At 38.7% G+C, this 24,275-nt stretch overlaps 1 protein-coding gene across 1 annotated transcript; it reads right to left on the reverse strand.

Annotated features, from left to right (window-relative positions):
- Positions 1–649: 649 nt before the first annotated feature.
- On the reverse strand, positions 650–21,544 carry LOC143887744 (2-methyl-6-phytyl-1,4-hydroquinone methyltransferase, chloroplastic-like). Its single transcript, XM_077391913.1, has 3 exons — positions 20,545–21,544; positions 19,556–19,862; positions 650–968 (listed from the first exon to the last, which is right to left on the reverse strand). Exons 1-3 carry the CDS (start codon positions 21,102–21,104, stop codon positions 813–815), a joined length of 1,023 nt encoding a protein of 340 aa, XP_077248028.1. The 5' UTR covers positions 21,105–21,544; the 3' UTR covers positions 650–812.
- Positions 21,545–24,275: the final 2,731 nt, after the last annotated feature.

A 24,275-nucleotide genomic window follows, 5' to 3' on the forward strand; every position in this document is an offset into this window, starting at 1 on the left:
AAAACTATAGAAAACTCACTTGCCATTTCCTCTAAAAACTATAGAAAACTCACTTCCTCTAAAACTCCCATCTCCAGACAAATCTACTCATTTTAACCCATATCTCTAAAACTCCTACACATACCAAACAACTTGAGAAAAAACTCCACAAACAAGTAAACAACACATATCTAAACTAATTTATTTATTCCACCCTAAGTGGGACCTATCAAACGTAACATTGAACAACTGACTTTCACTTATAGATTTCTTCTTTGACATCATACATATATGGCAGTCAATTTCCCACTCTGATTCCAGTTTTATTTTCTCTCCGGCAGCTGTTCTCCTTAATTGAAAATCCCTTTTTTTTTTCATTTTCCTCCATATTTCCCATGCAGACACACCATCTGAGGTCCTAAAACGTGTAATTGCCTTGTACAAAGACTAAACAATTAAACATACGCCCAAAACAAACATAATAACCTAAGATGCATACTCTTTATGCTATAGAAATAACAAGTGTGACAAAAGAAAGCTGATAAACCTAAAAAACAGGGGCCAGCAAATCACCAAGGCAGATGTAAGTGTCAATGTCCATAAAAACAGATGTATGATGAGTTGGTCTTTTATGTTTTTGGCCCAGATGTATGGTCCTGGATCTTCATGCTATGCAAACCGGGTGGGACTACTTGTCCCCAATGTAACCTTCATAATATGAATATATATATGTCATCTTTCAAAAAAGGAACGTCCATAAAAACATAAATACATTTTTTTTTTTTAAAGTGCTTGATTACCACAATAGTTTGTTGCTATATCCCAACAAAAACTCATATAGGCCTGCCTTTGGGAACTATTTGATCTTTGAGCCACATGTAAATGGGAACCAGCACATAATATGTCCCAGCCATGGCACCCAGAATCAAGCGCACAAGGAACACTAACGGATTTACTGGCTTGCTCACATCCTCAACCTTCGGCCCAAGCTGTACAAAGAAATTCTCAGAAAAGAAAAAGGAAACAAAAAGGAAGCATAGAAAACAAAAGCATTTGGGCCCTGTTTGGCACCCGTGATTTTTTTTCATGGAATATTAGCTTACCAAGTCTTCACAGAGCAAGGACAGTGAGGGAGGGAGAGACTTGAGAGGGCATGAGAGAGAAGATGAGAAGTGGCTCAAAAATAATTTTCCCTATTTTTCAGCCACTTCTCGCCCTCACATCACTCATGCCCTCTCAATTCTCTCCATCTCCCACCCTCCTTGCCCACCTTCCACCACTTGAAAGGGCGGCCAGTGCACGAGGCTCCCCCCATTGCAGGGTCTGGGGAGGGCTAGATATATGCAGCCTTCCCCTTCTTTGCAGAGAAGCTGTTTCCGTGACTCGAACCCGTGACCACCAGGTCACAATGGAGCAACCTTACCGTTGCGCCAAGGCTTGCCCTCCTTGCCGATCTCCCACCACTTGATAAACCAATATTCCATGGAAAAAACTTCCATAGCTTCCAAACATGGCCTTAAAAGTTCAGTCTAATGTGCTGTGATTATGGCTTCAGTTCTATACGATACATGCCATGTGCGTCGTCTAGATATTAAAACCATAAAGCATGTGATAAAGAATATACAGCTATATCTAAATTCATCAATTTTTTACACTAAACAGTTAAATTCATGAATAACTTGATCGTTCTGTTCATTTATTTCAAAGAATAATAAATTTAATAAGCACCTCAATAATGTTATTTTTGTTAATATAAAGACCAACTAGCTACATATGGAAAATGAAGAATGAGGAGGCGCTAGAGTTGCAATCGCTTTTGGCACAAGTAGCTGCTAATAGTACCTCACTACCTAGACAGCATGATTTCTGAGATGACGTGAGTGGGTTCATATATTTGCAACATAAACGAGGAAAGATTGATGAGAGTTTAATAACTTCTTTAATAGGGAATAAATCTCGGAATATGAAAAGGCTATGGCTAAATTCTTCCAGACAATTAACCAATACTTTTATCGGTCTCTAGCCTGGTTATGAAACTCCAGCACTCTCTCTCTCTCTCTCTCTCTCTCTCTCTCTCTCTCTATATATATATATATATATATATATATTCTCATAAAATCATCCATTTCATATGCAAGCCAATAAAAAGGCTGGCATTTCTATTGATGGGGAAATTCATTATCTGACAGTTTTTGAAAGTTTTATTTAGAATGTAACATAATATTTATACAAACAAGGAAAGGAACGGAATCCAGCAGGGGCAGCGATTGTCCCACAACTAAATCATCCCTACTTACACCGTACTTGGTCAACGAACCAGCTATGTTGTTGGCCTCCCTTAAATAATAATAAAGGAAACATCTTACCCTCGACATGCATCCCTCCCTAAGGGGATATGGAGCCATGGCTTTTGAAACTTCTTTCAGGACACGTTTGGATTGTCCGAATTGGAAAGAAGAATCGGCATTTGATTCTAACCCGGCCGATTCCAGTGTTTGGATGGTTTTTATCGATGTAAAGGGTATCGCGAAGGGAAATTTCGAGTGGAATCTCGGGCGGATTGTGTTACCGCCCGAGGTAGGTGGTATTCTCATCCCCTTAACTCAAAAAAGCACATTTTGGCTAAGAAATTTGAGAAGAAAATTTCTCCCCGTGATCTCTCTCTCTCTCTCTCTCTCTCTCTCTCTCCATGGATTCCGAATTCGTCAACGATTATCTTGTTCTGAGAATAAGGGAAGGAGGGATGATGAATCTCTTTAACCTAATAATTTCAGGTGTAACATAGAAAATAATAGATTTGTTGAGTGCCCACAACGGATGGAGCTATGACAACCAAGGTGTAGATGGCTGATCTTTGTCTCCATCCTTCACAGAGAATTCTCATCTCATTGAAGAAACCCATGTCTTGGATGGTATCAGTGATCGAGATTTGGCTCAACCATTTTTTGGGCCCAAATCTAAATACACTATGCTCCAAAAATCTTCAAAGGAGAATCTAATCCTCCGATGATAGATCTCTACAAGTGAGAGGATTTGATCATCCTGTTAAGATGCTTTTTGTGGCACTATTGATTTTTGGTTTGAATGCCGAAAATCTTCACAGGATAGAGATGTCAATACTGATTCCTGTTTTTAAAGTTTATCCAAACACTAGAATTGGAATTGACATTCCTTTTACTGCGGGAATTGGAATAGGATTGGAATTTGTTACCAATACCAATTCCTGATTCCTGTGATCCAAACGCAGTCTTAGGAGAATGGTCTAGGTTGTATGCCCTGAATGTTCCCTAGGCCGAGACTCTTGATTTAGCTAAGATCTTGGGTTGTCAATTGGATCATTTGCCTTCTACCTATTTGGGTCTTCCTCTGGGGTTAGGTAGATCTAATAAAGCCTTGTGGGAGCTTGTTGTTGAAAGAATTGAAAGCAGGTTGGAGACTTGGAAAAGGAATCTTGTCTTTAAAGGGGGAAGAAGATTGGTTGTGGTTAAGGCGGTGTTGGCCAACATACCCATATATTTTCTATCTATTTTCAAATGTCATGTGAGTGTAGGATTGCGTATTGAGCAGATTCAGTGCAGATTCTTATGGGGAGGCTCTGATGACAAGAAGGGTATTCCTTTGGTGAAGTGGAAGAAAGTATGCCTTCCTATCAAGAATGGAGGTCTATAAATTAGAAGAGTCAAAGAATTTAATCATACCATGTTGGGAAAGTGGTTATGGAGGTTTGGGGAGGAGCAATCTCAACTTTGGGTTAGAGTGTTTGGAAGCAAGTAAGGATGTAAACCACGAAAGTGAGAATCCGATAACCTTTTCAATAAATAAGGTTTGACCGTGTGGCACGATATTTTGAAAATGACTCATGTGTTTAACACAGATATTAGGTTTAACGTTTATTCTGGGACCGGATTAAATTTTGGAGGGATGTGTGGTGTGCAGATGAGCCCCTTCTGAATCTGTTCCCGAATTTATATATTGTAGCTTCTGAGAAGGAGGCCTTTGTCTGTGATTGTTTTGTTCGTAACGGGGGAGGCTTAGATTGGACACCCAGTTTTAGGAGGAAGTTTTTTGAAAGGGAGTTGGATTCGGTATCTCAATTTATTAATCTATTAGATGGGTGCTACATAATTTCTCTTAATATATCTGGTATGGGTCTTGCCTAACCCCAGCTTGCCCATAAAAAAAAAAGATGGGTGCTACATTAAAAGGAATGGGTCGGACAAGAGAGTATGGACTTCGGAATCCTCAGGTTTTTTCTCTGTTAAATCTTTCCACTTTCTCTAGGTGCCGAGTGGTGTATCCTCTATTTCAGCAAAGGAATGGAAATTTCCTTGCCCTCCTAGAGTTTCTATCTTCGGTTGGGCGGCATGTCGCAATCGGATTCAAACGATTAACTTCCTTTGAAATCGTGGTATGTGGCTTGTCGACCATTGCCCCTTATGCTAGGAAGATGGTGAATCTGTGGGTCATCTCTTCATGCATTGCTCAGAGGTTTGGCATTTGCTAGGTATTTCCATTTTCTATTCCGGAGTTGATTCGTAGTTGGGTATTCGTGCCATGAAAAAAGAAAGGTAAACAGTTGTAGAGAATTTGCCTTCTTACTACATGGTGGGTGATTTGGAAGGAGAGAAATTCTTGAGTATTTAAGGGGTTGGCCAAATCTCTTTATTGGCTTTACATTAAAATTATTGCACTCACTATATCTGGGGAGATATGTCTTCCGGCTTTCGGTTTTGGGTCGGCCTTTGACTTATGCGAGGGATGGAGGGAAGTGTGTTTTAGTAGGAGGATTGGCCTCATATTTCTCAGTGATGGGAGGCTCCGCGTAATGGGATGTTTAAATCAAACTTCGATGGGTTGAGATTTGGGAACCCGGGCACTGCTGGGATCTGAGGTCTTTGTCGTGATGCTTGTGGTGTTGTTGTTTGAGCTTATTCTGGCCCATTAGGGGTATGTGATGCTTCAGAGGCAGAGGTTAAGGCGGTATATCAGGGTATAAAAAGACTTGATAGAGGTTTTATAGATTGCACTATTGTGGAGGGAGATTCACTTAATGTGATTCGTTGGTTGCATAGATCAGTGTTGCCTCCTAAGAGATCTTCTTCTCTTTTTTATGAAATAGATGATCTTATTTTGGGATCTTCTATTGTTTTTAATCATGTGAGGAGATCTGCAAATGGGAAAGCTAACTCTTTGGCTAGGCTAGTGTTAGTCGATTGGGTTTGGAGTGGTTTGATTTCTTACCTTCCTTGAGGGCTTTCTTGTCATCTTTGTATCATTGTAGTATCTTGTATTCTTCGGGGTGGTCCATCTCGGCCCTCTCCCTGTTTAATGAAATTATTTTTCCATTTCAAAAAAGAAGAAGAAGAATGGTCTCCTACTGGGCAACCTTGGTGGTACATCCTCAAAAAATAAAAAAGACAGAAGAAAAATAATTAAATGATAGAGAATATTAGTTCTCTGTCTTTTTTTTTGCATTTGTTGTTCCTAAAATCCATAGCGGCACAAGTAGCTCTCAGAATTATCTCATCAGTAAGACTACTGCTATGTAAAGGTCAGTTAAGGCGTGCACCCAACTAGTATTTTATAGTACAGTTTACCCTGAAAAATGCAAGTAGTTGCACACTCAAAATGACCATGTAGTGTTGTCATAAAAATACATAATTCAACATGATTTTTTCCTTAAACGATCACTAAAATTAATTAAGAGCATGAAGAAAATTACAACTTGAGTAGAGTTTGCCCTACTTATTGTACATCCTTAGCAAGTGTGACTACATTTTTATTAGAACTATGAGTATGAGAAAGAAACACATCTATCCCTCTACATAAAGCATTCTATCCTCAGGCAGGTTTCACTAGCATGACAATACGCGGATGGTCATTGGCTGAAACCGGTTGATGTGGCGCATTGTGACGTAGTTTTTCAAAATTATAAAAAGTTGCTTTTTCAGAGACGAAATGGCTTTGCGTGAAAGAGAGGAGAAAACTGACATGACTGATAAAAAGCGTAAGAGAAAAGGACAAAAGTTACCTCTCTCTCTCTCTCTCTCGACAGCTTTTTGGATTGACAGCCCTTCTTTGATATATTAACTCCATTGAATTCATATTTTACAAATGATATATTCGCCCCCTGTCTTTCCTTGGCCACCACCTTGTAGTGTAAAAAGAGTAGACATAAATAGACTAGAGGGGGGAGTGCACAGGGAATAAGGGGGGGCTGTCACCCCACAAAAACTCACATAAATAGACTAGCAAAGCAGCCAGACCATGGAAACTATATGATATAATTCCTGAAATTGGAGATCTATGTTGGATTATAGATTCTAGTTTCAACCATATGAAGTGGTCAGCAAATGAGCAGGCAGATAAATTGGCTAAAATGGTGGGGATAAGGAAGAGTTGACAAGGGTAAATCCTAATCTAGAGGAAAGGAGCCTCAGGTGTTGGTTGATGATTTTTTGGGAGTTCTATTTTATATACTTTGAGGGACACCTTGTCCGCATCGTATGTACACCGTTGATTCACACCAATAAAATCATTACCTCTCCAAAAAATATTCATAGAAAGTGTTGGGAATCACCTTGTGGGTAGAGTCTAAAATGTGCTAATACTGTGGACGAGACTTTGAAGAGTTAGGACCATGGCGATTAACTCAATTTATTAATAGATTTCTAGATTTGTCTAGGAGATATCTAATCTCACTCTCAAAGTACTAATGATATTGTGGACAAATATTCTAAAAGTGCTTGCTAAAAGCAGAGTCCATATATACATGGGGCAATATCATTAAAAGCTCACCTTATTAATAGTTGAGAATTGTTATCCTCACGTGGGTGAAAACCGTGTGACAGTACGCGGATAGTCATTGGCTGAAGCCGGTTGACGTGGCACATGTTGCTTTTTGGTAGATGAAATGGCTTTGATTGAAAGAGGGGAGAAAAAATGACGTGACAGACCAGAGGACAAAGAAAGTGGCATCTGTCTCTCTCTCTCTACTATCTGTCTCTCTCTCTCTACTGACACCTGTTTTCAATTTGACACCCTTCCATTCATATATTCACTCCATCAAGCTTATATTTTACAAATGATATATTCACCCCCTTTCTTCCCCTGACCACCACCCTGTAGTGTAAAAAGAGTAGACATAAATAGGCTAGAGGGGGGTGGCGCATAGATGATCCAAATAGATGGGCCCACTATACATGTGGATGTCACGTAGTTAGTAGGGTCCTCACTTTGATATGAAGATATTGTTCTCACTGGGAATTTCTACACAAAAACCACCATTTATGAATGAGAGAGAGATTCAATTATGTTGTAGCAAGAGAGAGAGAGAGAGAGAGAGAGAGAGGTGACAACCCCCTTTCTTCCCAATCTAGTAAAATGTTCTCCATGGGATTATTCCAACCCTTCATTTTCTTAGAACTCTCCGAGCCGTCCATTTTACCCCAAAATATAGGAGGGTTAGGAGCATCCAATACAGTGCTAAGCCATTCATTTTACTTCACTAACAAATTGGAGAAGGGTTAGGATCTTCCTACAGAGAAGATTTTCTAGGCACACCCTTCTACATCATGGACCAACAAATGAGATTTGTTTGTTAAGGGTTGGAATAAATCCCATGGGACAGCCACTATGTATACTTGGACCCACCTATTTGCATCTTCTAAGCCATTAATTTTTGGAGAAGGGTGAGATTTGTTATTTTTTGTAGCAAGTGAGAGAGATAGAGACTTGTCTCGCTGTACGTGAAATCCCCCTTTATTCCATGGGCCACTCTCCTCTAGTCTTTTTACACTACGAGGTGGTGGCAAGGGGAAGAAAAGGGGTGAATATATCATTTGTAAAATATAAGCTTGATGGAGTGAATATATCAATGGAAGGGTGTCAAATTGAAAACAGGTGTCAATAGAGAGAAAGAGAGACGTCACTTTCTTTGTCATCTGGTTGTCACGTCATTTTTTCTCCTCTTTTTCACCCAGTCATTTATCTACAAAAAAACAACATGTGCCACGTCAACCGATTTCAGCCAATGGCCATCCGCGTACTGTCATGCGGTTTTCACCTGCATGAGGATAACAATTCTCAACTATTAATAAAGTAAGCTTTTAATGAAGTTGCCTCATGTATATATGGACTCTGCTTTTAGCAAGCACTTCTAGAATATTTGTCCACAATCTCATTAGCACTTTGAGAATATAAGATTAGATATCTCCAAGACAAATCTAGAAATCTATTAATAAATTGAATCAATCGCCATGGTCTCAACTCTTCAAAGTCTCATCCACAGTATTAGCACACTTAAAAGACTCACCCTCCACCCACGAGGTGATTCCCAACACTTTCTATGAATATTTTTTGGAGAGGTAATGATTTTATTGTTGTGAATCAACAGTGTACATACGTGCGGAGAAGGTGTCCCTCAAAGTAAATAAAATAGAAACTCCGCCAAAATCACCAACCAACACCTTAGGCTCATTTCTTCTCGATTAGGATTTACCCCAGTCAGCTCTTCCTTATCCCCACCATCTTTAGCCAATTTATCCGTCTGCTCATCCGCTGACCACTTCATATGGTTGAAACTAGAATCTATAATCCAACATAGATCTCAAATTTCAGGTATTATATCAGCTAGTTTCCATGGTCTGGCTACTTTGCTACTTGTCCATGCTATAATGCTTGTGGAGTCCCCTTCGATAATTAACGGCTTGTTCCTTGATCTTGAATACCATCTCAATCCCCAAAGGAGGGCTCCAGCTTCCAGATCATTATAGTCGTACACCCCCATCGGACTCGAAAATATGAAGTGTGCTACAGTTATGACCACAGAAGATCCTGCTAATGCCCGCAGGACCCAAGTTACCTTTAGAACTTTCATCAAAGTTGAGTTTAACCCATCCATAGGGAGAAGGTCTCCACCTTGGGACTGCTTTTATCGCCATACCTTTTTCTCTAGTTTCTTCGGATGTCTCCCATGCTGTATGAGGCAAAGTTCTCGCCCTTCCTTCCCCAAGATATGAGATCAATTTTGATTTCTAACACAATCCTTTTCAGGCCCCTTTTTTCTCCTTGCAAATGTAATTATTCCTCTCCTTCCATATTTGCCATATCAATGCGTAAGGTATTAGCCTCCAATGGATTTGGCCTACTTTTCCAAAAGGTCCAAGGCTCCAGTTAACAAAGATATTCTCGATTGAGCTTTGGAAAACCCATGAAATTCCAAGCTTTTAACGATGTGCTTCCATAGTTGATGAACATCAGAGCAATGCTCCATGAGATGATCCAATGACTCTTCCTCGTTCTTAGAACATACGCATCTACTAGCAAATTGGAGATTCCTTTTCCTGAGTCGATCCCTTCTATTAATTTTTCTTTTTGCCACAGTCCAAGGTTGCCACCTTGGGATTGCCTTTAACGCCAAGATTTCACCCCTAATGACCTAGTCAATACCTGATGCAGGAGCATCCCCTGGACACTTCACATCAGCCCTAGATTGCTCATTAGTCTAGGATTAGCTAGTTTCCTTCATTCCTAGAATGTAGGTGTAGTTTGGTTATTGTTGGAGAGAAGATGAAGAGGAGAAAAGTGAGTTTTGGGAAATATCCCCCTCACTTATGTATTTATATAAAAGGAGAATATTACATATGACCATTCTGCCCTTAGGCATATACATACATCTAACACCCCCCCCCCCTCAAGCTGGAATGTAAATGTCAAACATTCCTAGCTTGCTACAAATATCACTCAATTTTGGTTTGTTCAATAGCTTGTCAACATATCAGCTAATTGGTCCACCAATCTAGTGAACATTGTGCATATCTCCCCTTTCTGAATCCTACGCGAGATGAAGTGGCAATCGACCTCAATGTGTTTGGTCCTCTAATGGGAGACCGGATTTGTGGCAATGTGAATGGCAGCCTTGTTGTTACAATATAACTAAGAAGGAGATGGAGGAAAACCAATCTCTGACAAAAGAGAGCGTAACAAAATAAGCTCTCCATTTGTGTGTACCAGGGCCCTATATTCAGACTCTGCACTAGATTTAGAAATAATGTCCTGCTTCTTACTTCGCCATGACAGAAGGTTACCTCCCACAAACGTGCAATAACCTGTGGCAGATCTCCTGTCAGGTGGAGATCTTGCCCAATCTACATCTTTTGACCCTTCTATCCTCTGATGTCCTTACTTCTTGAAGACCAAACTTCTACTTGGAGCACTTTTCAAGTACCGAAGAATCTAAAGATCTGCTACCCAGTGTGAAGTACGAGTGAGCTCATATGTTGGCTGACAGCGCCAAGAGCAAAGGAAATGTCTGGGCGAGTGACTATAAGATATATAAGTTTACCAACCAATCTCCTGTATCTGCGAGGATTATCCAATAAGTCTCCCTCTTCAGGAAGTAATCTTACATTTGGGTCCATGGGAACTGAGGCAGTTTCACTCCAAGATAACCTGTCTCCTCAAGCAAGTCCAAGACGTATTTCCTCTGTGAGAGGGAGATCCCCCTGGTGGTATACGCTACCTCAATGCCAAGGAAGTATCTCAGACGGCCCAAATTTTTTTGCAAAAAGGTCCTCAAATTCTGGATCCCCACTGAATCACTGCCAGTAATGATGATGTTATCAACATAGACTATCAATAGCACACAACCAACTGCAGACTGACGGCTGAAGACAGAATTATCAACTGCACATTGCTTCATGCCAAAACGCATGATAGCATCACTAAACCTCCCAAACCATGCTCTAGGGGACTACTTGAGGGAAGAAGCTGAGATTGGATTTAAAGTAAACAGAGCATAATCTGTTCTTGAAATATATCTATAGGGCTGGTTTTAACATCTAGAAAATTACAGCAAGCAGAGGAGTTTCCCGATGGAAACTAGATCTAGTCGATGTCTAGATCAGATTCAAAACAGTGAAACTCTATTGATTAACAGTTTATTGATTTATCAATCTCATATGCAAGGATATGACGAGAAGATACAAATCAAAACAGAAATGAAGTGGATTTGCATGGAAGTATAACAAAAATAGTTTGGAATCAAATTTATATGAATTGAATGAATGAACTTGCACTAACACAAGGAAGATTAGAAAGAAAGGAGAGTTCTTGCTTCAAGAATCTGTTCTCCAAGTCCACAATCCTCAAAATCTCAAGGGAAATCCCCTACAAGATATCTCTCAAGCTCCTCCACACCTAAACTCTCACCAAATCTCAGGATATCAAAAGCTGTCCTAAAATGCCACCCCTAGGTCCTATTTATAGGCCACTAGGAAACTTTCGAGAAGTTTTTACTAAGAAAATGACAGTTTTACCCCACTCACAAGTAGTGATGTGGCATGGTTACAGCTGGATGCCACTTAGTTTGATGATGTGGAAGTCCCTTTATCACTTATTACACCATTACAACATGATCACATGGTTTCAGGGTTTCAGCCACACACACACACACACTTGACACTGACTTACATGCACCTATACAATATGCATATAACCAAAACGGCAAAACATGAAGAAAATGACCACCAAAGGATAGCTCCACATGTCCAAGCTTGAAAGGCTTCAAGTCTCCATGCCAAGTGCATTCCTCTTGATGCCAAGTCAATGGCTGTGCCAATTCAAAGATGCTCTTTGACTTCAACAACTTGTGAGCCCTTTTGAGAGTAGTTTCCCTTCCTTTATTCATGAAAAAGGTATATTTAAACGACTCTATGCCCAAATCACCTTGGCCAAGATCTGCATCCACATCAGAGATGCTCTTTGGAGTACTTAATATCTTCAAAACAACCTGTTTGTATAGTCAATTTGTGCATTTGAATCCTAAATTGTCAAGTCCCCAAATTTTGGTTTGTTACTTGAAATTACCCTTAAGGATCAAATTCCAACTTGTTGGAGTGCTGTTGAAGTCCAATCTGAGGGCTAGGACAGCATGTCTTGTTTGTTTTAACCTCTAAAAGGAAACTGCATTCTTGGGACAGCAATGAAGGTCAAAGTGTCAAACTCCATCTCACTGTCGACCTTCTTTGGTGCCCTCAATGACGATAAAAATATGTATATGTCTGCTGTAGTCTTGTTTTGTTCAGTGCATGTACAGCAGAATATTGTTTTGATCTCAGCACGTTGTTTGCGTAACATTTTTGTGTTGCACGGTTGCACTTGCAATTCACTCTCTCTAAAAACCCCCAATCGTGAGTTAGAGCCTTCCCACATCCTTAGGTCCCTACCCTTTGACGGACATGTCCACTTTAGTTCTCCACCACCAATCAACTATAGGATTTGTCATTCCAGTCTTATCATATGCCATATTAGTCATGAGATCCATAAGTGTTTTTCGTGTAGCTAGTTGTTTTGGGTCTTTTAGTTTCCCATTTGTATTGCAACTCACAGCAGAACCAACTACCAAATGGGAACACCATCCAGGGTTATAAACCGAGACCAGTGCGTAGAGATTTTAGATAGTATAATGCTAAGCTAGAAAACATGCAAGCCCACAAATAAAATGTCGAGACACGTCAAGGGAAGTTAGAGAAAGCCATCCACGCTAGGCAGCATGAGAATGTCACCCATTGTTTTGAAAATCTTACGATTTGCGATTCCATTTTATGATTCAAATCAAATCTTATGCAAAACGATTTGAATCTCATGATTGAATCTTAATTTGTATGAATCATACGATTCGATCATAAATCCTACGATTCATGCGATTTATCCAAATTAAGTTTTTTATAAAAAATAAAAAAAAGACTTTCTTTCGAAAGATCTCATTTCCTTTCTACATACAAGACGCCTTCAAAATCCCTCTCATTAGAAGGAAGAAGACAGAGGACTAGGAATTCGAACAAATCGAACCAGTCAAGCACGGTGCATGTGCTTGAGGGCATTACTTACTTACATCTTGTGTCTCTTTTTATTTTTAAGATTGTTATCCAATATGCATGGGTTTGGATGAGAAATAGATTATTAGTATGTGTTAGCAAACAATTCGTATTACAATATTGAATGGCTAATAATGGTATTTTCTATTTGAATTAATGAATTTGATTGAATAATTGGTTTTTTTTTATTCTTTAATTTGTTTCTAGTTTTTTATTTTATATATACATGAGGAAAGTGATTCTGAGCTCGAGCTCAAAAACTCATGTGGGCCCACATGTTTGGGGTGATCCAAAGCATTCATTTGAAAGACCCTTACATGGCTAGAGTGTGTACCAAAAATCAGGTGGTTAGGATCATCCTAATGCATCCAAAAGTGAAGGGAAAATGGACAGATATTGTTTCTCCACGGATCTGCCCAATTTTTCCCTCTACAAATGGAAGGGTTAGGATGATCCTAACCACTTGATTTTTTGTACACACCCTATCTATGAAAGGGCCTTTCAAATGAATGCTTTGGATCACCCCAAAAATGTGGGCCCACATGAGTTTCTAAGCTCGAGCTCAGAAACACTTTCCTATATATACATATAGAGAGAACATTTCCTACACACTTGTGTAGGTAAGTTACCTACACACTACCTTAAAATATAGTGGGGGCCCACATTGTTTGGGTGATCCAAACCATTCATTTGAATGGTCCTCACATAGATAGGGTGTCCACAAAAAATCAGATCCATAGGATCATCCTAACCATTCAAACTATGGAGGCAAAAAATGGACTAATTTGTGAAGGTTTATACACGTCCATTTTACCTCCACAAATCGTAGGGTTGGGATGATCCTATGGATCTGATTTTTTGTGGACACCCTATCTATGTGAGGACCATTCAAATGAATTGTTTGGATCACCCAAACAATGTGGGCCCCCACTGTATTTTAAGGTAGTGTGTAGGTAACTTACCTACACAAGTGTACAGGAAATGTTCTCTCATATGTATGTATATATATATGAGAAAACGGTTTCTACACACAAGTGTAGATAAGTTATCTACACACTAGCTTAAAATATAGTGGGGGCCCACATTGTTTGGGTGATCCAAGGCATTCATTTGATGGGCCCTCACATAGATAGGGTGTGCCCAAACAATCAGCTTCACAGGATCATCCTAACCCTTCGAACCGTGGAGGCAAAAAATGGACAGATAAACATACACGTCCATTTTACACGTCCATTTTACCTCCACAAATCGTAGGGTTGGGATGATCCTATGGAGCTGATTTTTTGTGGACACTCTATCTATGTGAGGGCCAATCAAATGAATGGTTTTGATCACCGAAACAATATGCCCTCCACTGTATTTTAAGCTAGTGTGTAGATAACTTATCTACACTTGTGTGTAGAAACTGTTTTCTCTCTCTCTCTCTCTCTCTCTCTATATATATATATATATATATATATATATATATATATATATAGAGGAAAAGGATTGTGAGCTTGAGCGTTCCAATCAAATGGTGCGCTTGAGCTCTCAAACCCATGTGGCCCACATTGTTAGGATGATCTAAAGCATTCATTTGAAAGGCCCTTACATAGATAGCGTGTGTACAAAAAATCAGCCCCATAGGATCATCCTAACCCATCCATTTGTAGAGGTCAAAATGGACAGACCACAAATCTGCCCATTTTTGCCCTCCACTTTTGGAGGGGTTAGGATGATTCAATGGAGCTGATTTTTGGTACACACCCTATCTATGATAGGGCCTTGCAAATGAATGGTTTGGATCCTCACAGAAATTGTGGGACCCATGTGATTGGTGCACTCAAGCGCACCATTTGATGTTAGAGCTCAAGCGCACGAACACATTCCTCATATATATATATATATATATATATATATATATATAGAGAGAGAGAGAGAGAGAGAGAGAGAGAGTGAGAAAACGGTTTCTACACACAAGTGTAGATAAGTTATCTACACACTAGCTTAAAATACAGTGGAGGGCATATTGTTTGGGTGATCCAAACCATTCATTTGATTGGCCCTCACATAGATAGGGTGTCTACAAAAAATTAGCTCCATATGATCATCCCAACCCTACGATTTGTGGAGGTAAAATTGACGTGTATAAACCTTCACAAATCTATCCATTTTTTGCCTCCACGGTTCGAAGGGTTAGGATGATCCTATGGAGGTGATTTTTTTGTGGACACCCTATCTATGTGAGGGCCAATCAAATGAATAGTTTGGATCACCCAAACAATGTGGGCCTCCACTGTATTTTAAGCTAGTGTGTAGATAAGTTATCTACACTTGTGTGTAGAAACCGTTTTCTATATATATATATATATATATATATATATATATATATATATATATATATATATATATGTTAAAGTATAAAAGATAAATAACGCCTTTCTCCAACAGCTTAAGCTATTGGAGAAGTTGGTAAGTTAACATGGTATCAGAGCCAAAGGTCTCGAGTTCAAACCTCTCGATAGCAAAAATCCACATGTGATGGTCGGCCCAAAAGTGGGACCACATGTGCCACGTGTTTGCCAAGTGGGCCACACGTGCGGGGGAGTGTTAAAGTATAAAGATAAATAACGCCTTTCTCCAACAACTTAAGCTATTGGAGAAGTTGGTAAGTTAACAATATATATATATATATATATATATATATATATATATATATATATATATATATATATCTTCCGATTTACAATCCGATACGATTCAACCCTGATTACAATTTATGATTCGATTCTGATTTTCAAAACATTGATGTCACCAATGGTGGGCCTCCTAGTACATGAGTTATGAGAAGGAACACTGCTCAAAGGAATGAGGTTCCACACTATCTCAATCAAACATTTGAGCATGTTAGACCTCTCTGATATCCTCGCCCACCTAGTGAAGCAGGACAATTGAATGTTGAACTAATATTTCTCTCTGATACCAAATTTAAGCAAGATGGGTCTATTGAAGGGATGCTAGGGGTGAAAAGGATGGGTAAAAATTGTAAAAATTAGGTTTTGGTTCCTAAAATATGTTATGAGACTCGAAAAATATTTCTACTAGGTTTAGGGTAAAAGATGGGTAAGAAAATAATGCAAGGTGAGATTAATGGAGGAAAGAGAGGAAAGGTGATTTATGGGGAAAAAACCAAAAAAAGGACATGAAAGAGAGATAGAAAGGTTGGAATCTAACAAACTAAAAACACAAGGCATCGCACCGTAAGGAAGATCAAGGCATCGCACCTTGCCAAGAGGTAGACATCACATCCACATAAGAGGAAAAGCTTCAAATCTTTTTTCATTAATCAAAACATAACATAGCATTCTTTTCGAAAAGTGCCCTAAGGCTTACAATATATAAGAAAGAAGATAACTAGAACTTTCTCAAACCCTAAAAAAACTAATACCTTTGGACCAAACTACCCTCTTACTTGCTTCTAACTTGAAAAATCCGGTAATACACATGTGGGGCCTATTTAAAACATACATAACTCAAAGAACTTAAGTTACTTTGATGTAAAAAGACTCTAATACCCATACTATAACTTAAAGAACTTAAAAGACACCTAAAACACACTTAAATATTATAATATGGCTCTACGATGGTCCCCATCACCTAGAGGTCTACACCCACCAATTTGTGAAGAAGAGCGCTGGGATTTTCAAGAATATGTGCACAACTTGCATGGGAATGATCGGGCCGGTCACATCACCAAGAAGGTTAAGGTTGACGCGCCCTCCTTTGATGGCAGACTTGACCCTAAGGTTTTGCTTGATTGGTTATCGGACATAGACCATTACTTTAAATGTTATGAAATGTCCAATAACCAACGGATTAGATTAGCAAAGATGAAGCTAACGAGTTAGGCTAATATGTACCGGACCAATGTATAATGCCAAAATCTAAGAATGGGATAAGATCCTATAATTTACTGGGATGAAATGAAAGAGAAGTATCGCCCAGAATTAGGGGTGAAACTAGGGTCAGGTTCAACCCGAACCCGGCAAGTCAACCGGAAAAAAAGTTGGGTGGGGTTGAGTTCGGGTGCGGGTTGAGTTTTCCCAACCCTGGTTGAGTTCGAGTCGAGTTCGGGTTGAGGGTTTGGGCAACCCGACATTTTTTAGGATTTTTTTTTTTTTTTTGGTAAGCTTAAAAATTCGGGTTGGGTCGGGTTGAACTCAGGTTGGGTCGGGTTGGAAAAAAGGGTTCCTTAGGTCGAGTCGGGTTGGCCTCAACCTGACCCAACCCTACCCGAGTTGCACCTCGAGAACTTGTTATAACGAAAAGAAGTTTAGACTAATTAATTTTAGTCAGTGGGGGTATGCCAATTTGACGGAAAATCACATGAACCACAGAATGCGAACTTGTTATAATGAAAGAGAGGAATACAACATAAGGACTTCCCAGGGGCCAAGAGTTCCCCCACCAGTGATCCTCTCAAATATCTGTTGCAACCTTATAAAAGTTATGGTTCTTTCCGTGACATAATATTCTCTGCCAGCTGTTCTCAAAAAATTATAAAGAAGGTTTATAACAACATTAAATTGCAAGATTGCCTAAAAATGATTCTGGAGACTGTAGAATCATGGTCTCCAGAATCATGGTCATACAGTTGTACTTAAATGAAACTCCAAAATGTTTACAACGACATCTATGTCATTAAGCAACCATTTAAAAGAAAGACCTCTATGTCATTAAGCATTCAGGTCCAATAATACCGAGTTATGCAAATTGTAGTTGTCAATTTTCTATTTACAGCAATGATACAACTATCATAAGTTGAATTGTCCTTATGGACTTGGGCAATCAGTTTATATGTGCTGATTATAGCACTTGGGCAATCATTTTATATGTACTATCATAAGTTGAATTTATACCACTTGGGCAATCAGTTTATATAATTTCATGTCGAATGAGCACATAACCTATCATTTTCTATGGTTAAACAAATTTTCCATTCCAAAAATTGATTTCATATGTTTTTCCTTTGTGACATAAATAGATAAATCGTTAAAATATCGTGCTAAGTATTATGCAATGACTTATCATGAGATTTGAAAATGGGCGTAAAGACTGTTTTTGACAAAAGAAAAAAATCACGTACATGTTTCCGTCATGACTTTTATCAAATATATCTGGACAGATGAAAATGGGTAAAGCAACTATTTCTGACAAAACAAATTTAGGAAAGTAGAAGCTGACACATTATGGATTGGATGACCATTAGCTTGGCGTAGAACAGTCTGGAGAGGTGGTGCATCATCAAACAAGAATCGACAGGAGAGGAACTTAGGAAATCTCAAATTTTGAATGAGTTAATGAGAGTGCCATTAATCTGAAACAGATTTGATGGTTTTTTCTCTCAATAAGTACGGTGACTAAGAGTAAACATCGATCTGAATATGCTATATGTATCATCTGGTTTGATGGATTTTGGGGATGATAAGGACCAAATGAGATTTGGAGGTCGATTGCAATACTGAGTGCAGTTTATTTATCCAAAATTAGCATCAGAGTTTACTTCCATGTTGCGTGGTACTAAGGAGACAACAACAAAATTATGAGACTTTGGATGAAGGTTTCGGTCCATTTCTTGAGGGAGTTCACCATAGTATATACCCTTGGAATCGATACTCGACAGCGAATTGTTATTCTAGCAATAACAAATTCATTGCTTTTGTAGGTTTGGTACCATGGGATATTTGGTCATCCAAAATGTGAGCAGGCTATTCACTAGGCTTGTAGGGAGAAAGTGGTTCACTGTCCCATTTTTGGTAACCCTTTAAGTACGAGGTATAGGGATTTTACCTGGTCCATAAACACCAGATTTGTGGTTCAAGAGGTTCTAAAACTCCTAACATTAATGAAGAAAAGAATCTTGTCCAAATCACCAAAACAGCATCTCAAGAGAGTGATGAAAGTCAAGTAGTTGTATGCCATTAAGCCTGACACCCCACCGGGCGTCCCTGGTGTGATGGTATCGGGCATATAGAATGGATGAACATAAGCTGGGAGTTGCAGTTTTAAATGTTCAGTTCCAGGAAGCATTAGCAGCTGACTGCAAGATGCCAATTACTTGGTAAATGAGAGACAAAGCTACCACCTATAAATAGTGTCTGAAAGATTCTTGATTGCCTTTCATTAGGTTTAGAGAATGCATACCTGCTACAATAAGGGGGATGCAATTATGCAAACAGTTGCGCTAATGCCTTGTCCGATCAGTGTAGTGTTGGAACATCAAAATTGTGAAGCATCCGGTACCTTCTTTGATGGCTCGGCAAGAGCCATTTTTTTATAGGGTTTATGTGTGTGATTAGTTGGTTTGATTTATTCATAATTGATTTAAGTTACCTAGACATGAACGTGAAAAACAGAGATAAACAGTGGAATATTTTGCTACTTGTTTAAGCCTTTCAAATTTGCTCCAATAAAAAATTCACTTGCTCAGATATGAAACAAGCCTTTACTCTTATAAGAAATAGTTTTTTTTTTTTTTTGAAATGGTCCCGACAAGGACCTGATGAAAGAGTCTATTCCTATTTATGCAGATTAGATCACCGTGAAGAAGGGAAAATAACGAATTCCAAATAAAAAAAAGGAAAAAAGAGTTGTTCTTGATCTTGATAGATTTTTTTTTTTTTTTGGTACTACCAAGAAATGCAGTGCAAGAACAATACCAGAAGTGGAGAATCCCCTGATGATTTTTTCACCCCCGTAACTGAGCATCCCATAATTAGACCATGCCGGCGTACTCCACGATACCACTTAGGGCCAATTCTTTTCAGCTGAACATCTTTAAATCCAGCTTTCTCGAACCACTCTATGTACTCTTCCTCCTTTGGGAAGAGCATCCACAAGTCCGAAAAAAAGCGAGAGAGCCAATAAGTCGGGTAAACAGGACCAATGACACAGGCTTTGCCACCTATTTTCAAGACCCTGTATGCTTCTCTGATGCCTCGCTGAGGGTCAGGCCAGTACTCAATGCTGATAGAAGACAGCCATAGAAGCTATATCAGCTACCAATTATTATTATTCAGACGAAATGAATGCCTCGCCTATTATTCTTAAAGGGGGGAAAACAGAGAAAAAGAAAAAAACAAGAGTAGAGACCCATGAAAACACATCAATCAAGGTAAAGAAACAAGGAAGGACAGGTGTCATATACCAACATGAATCTATTCAAAGAGCAAGGTCATATGAGCAATATGATGCCATAAAATATGAGCAAACAGAGCATAACCATCAAGGGTTACAACTATGAGCAAACACAGCATACCCATCAAGGGCTACAAATCCATAAAAAAAAAAGCATTAACAATCATTTCCAAATAATTGAAATTGGATTTCATCAAAGAAACAATTGAAAACCCATGAACCAGATGCCTAGATACAGATTTGGAGATGGTAAATATCTTGTAAATTCCACAAAAAAAAAAAAAAAAATCTTCCATGCGAATCTGTGGATGTTTCCAACTCAACACACAGATTCAAATAAAAGTATACAACTACACATCATGCTGATAGTTGGACAAAAATCATCCAAAAATGTGTGATATGGGTAACTGAAATACACCCAGACATTTTTTGTAACAGAAAAATTTGTACTTCATAGTTTGAAATTCCCAAAAGTTCAACCAAAGTAAACATAAGGGAATGAGCAAATTACCTTCCAGCAGAGACATATCTATCTGCATAATCCGTAGGGAATAGGAGATCCTCCGCGTCACCTTCCACAATCTTGCACTCCTTCAAAGGCTCCTTCTCCTTCGCCTTGGCAAGCTGGTGAGGCGACTGGTCAAGAATTGTGACATTCTTCGCATCAACATGTTTAACTATGCCCAAAGTAGTGAAACCAGTCCCACCACCCACATCCACAACAGTCATATTTCTATCACTAAGATCTGCAGGCTCAAGGGCCTCATCCCTCATGTCCTCAGTCCAATGACCAGGATTTATGACATGGTCATACACTATAGAAAGGAACCTATAAAACCAAAATGCCTCTTGTTTGTGCTGAATAAACCTAGGCTGAGAAGCTGGCCTTGAAGAAGAAACACTGCATCTTGGTGATAAGGTTTTAACCCTAGAATTTCCACCATAAGGAAAAACAGCCATTCTGGGCAAACATTTCCCATGAAAATCTGAACCCACAAAACCTAGCCCATTTGAAGTTCTTTGTCTAATGAGTGTGAGATTAACAGCTCCATTGAACAGGGAAGAAGCCATTAAATGATGAAAGAAAGAAAACCCACAACCAAAATCTAGTGCTTTATCTTTCTAGAGATATGATGACTGAGAAACACAAGAAAAACACAAACCCCCCAAGTAAAATCTAATTTTTATCTACAGATTGAAGAGACTGAGATGCATGTATGAAAACCCAAAAACGATCCCTTCCAGAAATACAAAACAGATTCAATTCCAAAAGTGTTTATGTAGAATTGCTTCTTTTAGGGGGTGGTCTATCCTTCTTTATATATATCTGTTTTTCTCTTTATTTTGTTTACAGAAGAAGAAAAAAGAACAGAAACTTGAAAGACATGCAGCAGAAGAAATGGTCTACCAGTTCAGTGGCTGTGCCATTAGGTAGAGGACGGAGATATGAGGGGAACCACTAGCCTTTTTAAGTTAAAACCGATAGCCGCCACAGGCTTGGAGATTCTTTGGGGTAGGTGATCCTCATCAAGTCATGTTTATTTTTAGATGGATCCAAGTTTAAGAGTGGGGGACCACCCATCAAAACATTATTTTATGGGTTTATTTAAGAAGAAATGACGTAAAATTTCTAAATTTACAAGTGAATAGTGCTTTATTCAATTCCTGTCATTCTTGTGCACCTACGATGAAAAGGACCAAAATGCACTATTTTTCTATATCTTTTGGGAAATGATTTTAGCACTATACTCTTTCGATATGTAGCGAAAGCTTATTTTCTTTTAGTGTTTAGATGGCAGTCAAAAGGTTATTTAAATCATTTCCCTTTTTTCTACCTTCTAATTTCCACCATCACTACAACCTGAAAGAGGAAAAGGAAGAAAAGAGGAGGGGGGGAGGATTGCCATTGGGAAGATGGGAGGCACCGGAAAAAATAAAAAATACAAAGAGGAAGAAGGAAATGCTAGGATCGCGGGAAGAAATTCGGATTGACGAGGAAAAGTTTGGGTCAAGTAGGAAAAGTTCAGGTCTGATTGGGAAAAATTCACTTCAGGTGAGAAAAGTTCAAGTCGTGTCGGGAATAGATCGGGTTCTATTGGGAAAAGTTGGCGACTTGACCCCAACTTTTCCCAGTCAACCTCAAATTTTCCTTCTTTTTCCTCTTTTTGTTTATTTTTTCGTCTTCTTCCATTTTTTTCGGCGACGATTCTTATTTTTCCTTCTTCTTCCTCAACTTCTGTTGGAAATTTTAAAAATTTTGAAAAGTCAAAAGAACTGTTTGTCTTGTCTTTAAAATTTAGAGGGAAAGATTCAAAATTTGGTTTCCCTCTTATTTCAAAAGCTAGTGACTTTTGAGTGCTTTTTTGGGGACTTGAATCTAAAACCTTGGAGTGTGTGTGCTTATTGTGTTCTCTAAACCAAAGACAAATTAATAGCCCCACATTGCTTTGGAAGAAAATGCTTCAGAACCATATAAGATGGAGAGTTGGAGAAAGACTTGGGCCTTCAAGGGGCTTTAGAATTTGTTGGATCCTTGGGTTTTATATGAACACAAGCCTAAGTGTAAAAACACACGCACCGGGCCATGGTCCGAGGTCCGAGTCCGGGTTTAAATGAAAAAAGAAGAAGAAGATATTTTTAGTACCCAAAACGGTTTCCATTTTACCCCATATTTTTGTTATGGACACCCCCATTAATTGCTAAACATTTTTTATATTGGCACCCTAAACGGTTGTGATAATAACACCTATTAAAGTTGTAAAATGTTTCATCTCCAACGGTCACAAATGTGACTGTTGGGAGAAAAACGTTTTATGGCTTTAATGGAGGCTTTTCCTCCCCAACAGTCACATTCGTGAGTCTATATAGGGGAAGGAACAACATTGCTAACAAATAATTCGATACATACGTTTTGGGGTGGCTTTTCCCAACAGAAAAAGAAAGAGATATGTTTTTCTGATTTTGCTTCATCTCTTTCCTTCCGTATCTGCGCACAGTTCTAAGGTGGTTCTGGGTGGATCAGTCAGCGGTTGCACCGGTAGGGGGCGGATACGATTCTTAAGGAGAGTGACCATGTGGCACAACTCAGCCTTCTCTCTTCAAATCTGATTTTTCCAAACGGTTTTCATCAAAAGAGATAAGTGCAATCTGTTTTTTTTCATATTTTATTTCAAATATAGTTTGATTTACAGTACATGGATTTTTGGCTTCGAGTTGCACTGTTTTGAGGTCGAGTAACATGTTGTCGGTTCAAGTAACCTATTTTATGTTCGAAAAAACTTGTTTTGACTTCGACTTTCTATTTTTGGGTTCGATCAAGCCATATATCATTTCTTCATCATTTGTTTAAAAGATATGTAGAAATCTGATCCATCCATTTTATCCAACAATATTAATAACCATAATATTTGAGCTTCTTAAGGTATGGATTTTTTCCAATAACTTATTCCTCTTCATTTCATCTCAAAGACATATGAGTTTCCACGAAAGGCCCATCATCAAAACGGTCACAGTGCTTGCCACATTTACAATGTATATGGCAACCCTAATTGCATCTACTCGTATATAGCACCTTAAAAGTTCATGTAATTGTAACCGAGAAATCAAATTATGGGTGGCCGTACAAATCCATATTTTTCAAAAAGTATGGTATGGCCCATTCCATATGATGATCCAAACCGTCCATTTGTTGGGCCACGATAAAAATAGGTTGTGCCCTCAAAATCATTTCCATAGGATGATCCAAACCCTCCGATCTATAAAGGGGCTGCACATTATGGAAACTTAAATAGATTGGAGGGGTAGGATCATCATATGGAAATGATTTTTACGGCACAACCTATTTACGTTGTGGTCCAACAAATGGATTGTTTGGATCATCGTCTGGAGTGGGCCATACCATACTTTTTTGAAAAATATGTGTTTGTACAGCCTCCCATCAAAAAATTTATCTTTATCACCATGCCAAAAACTAAAAGAAAAGGTAATTTTTAATTGGGAAAACTACTGGAAACCCCCTCCGTCAAAACATATCTACAAGATGCCCGAGAAAAAAAAATCAACTACCAATTCTACCATTTTTACCTTAAATGAATTTAAGTTTTTTCTTTACCCAATTTACCTTCAATTATAGATACTGTTTACTTTTTATTAGAAGACATATCAAGGATAGGAAAAGACAAAGCCCTAAAATCTCTCCATCAATATTAATATTGCTAACACTAATCCTCTTGAAAAAAATCT

The sequence above is a fragment of the Tasmannia lanceolata genome, unplaced genomic scaffold, assembly GCF_043159265.1.
Source record: "Tasmannia lanceolata isolate RefF3 unplaced genomic scaffold, GAP_Taslan_0.1 ptg000012l, whole genome shotgun sequence".
Classification (NCBI taxonomy): domain Eukaryota; kingdom Viridiplantae; phylum Streptophyta; class Magnoliopsida; order Canellales; family Winteraceae; genus Tasmannia; species Tasmannia lanceolata.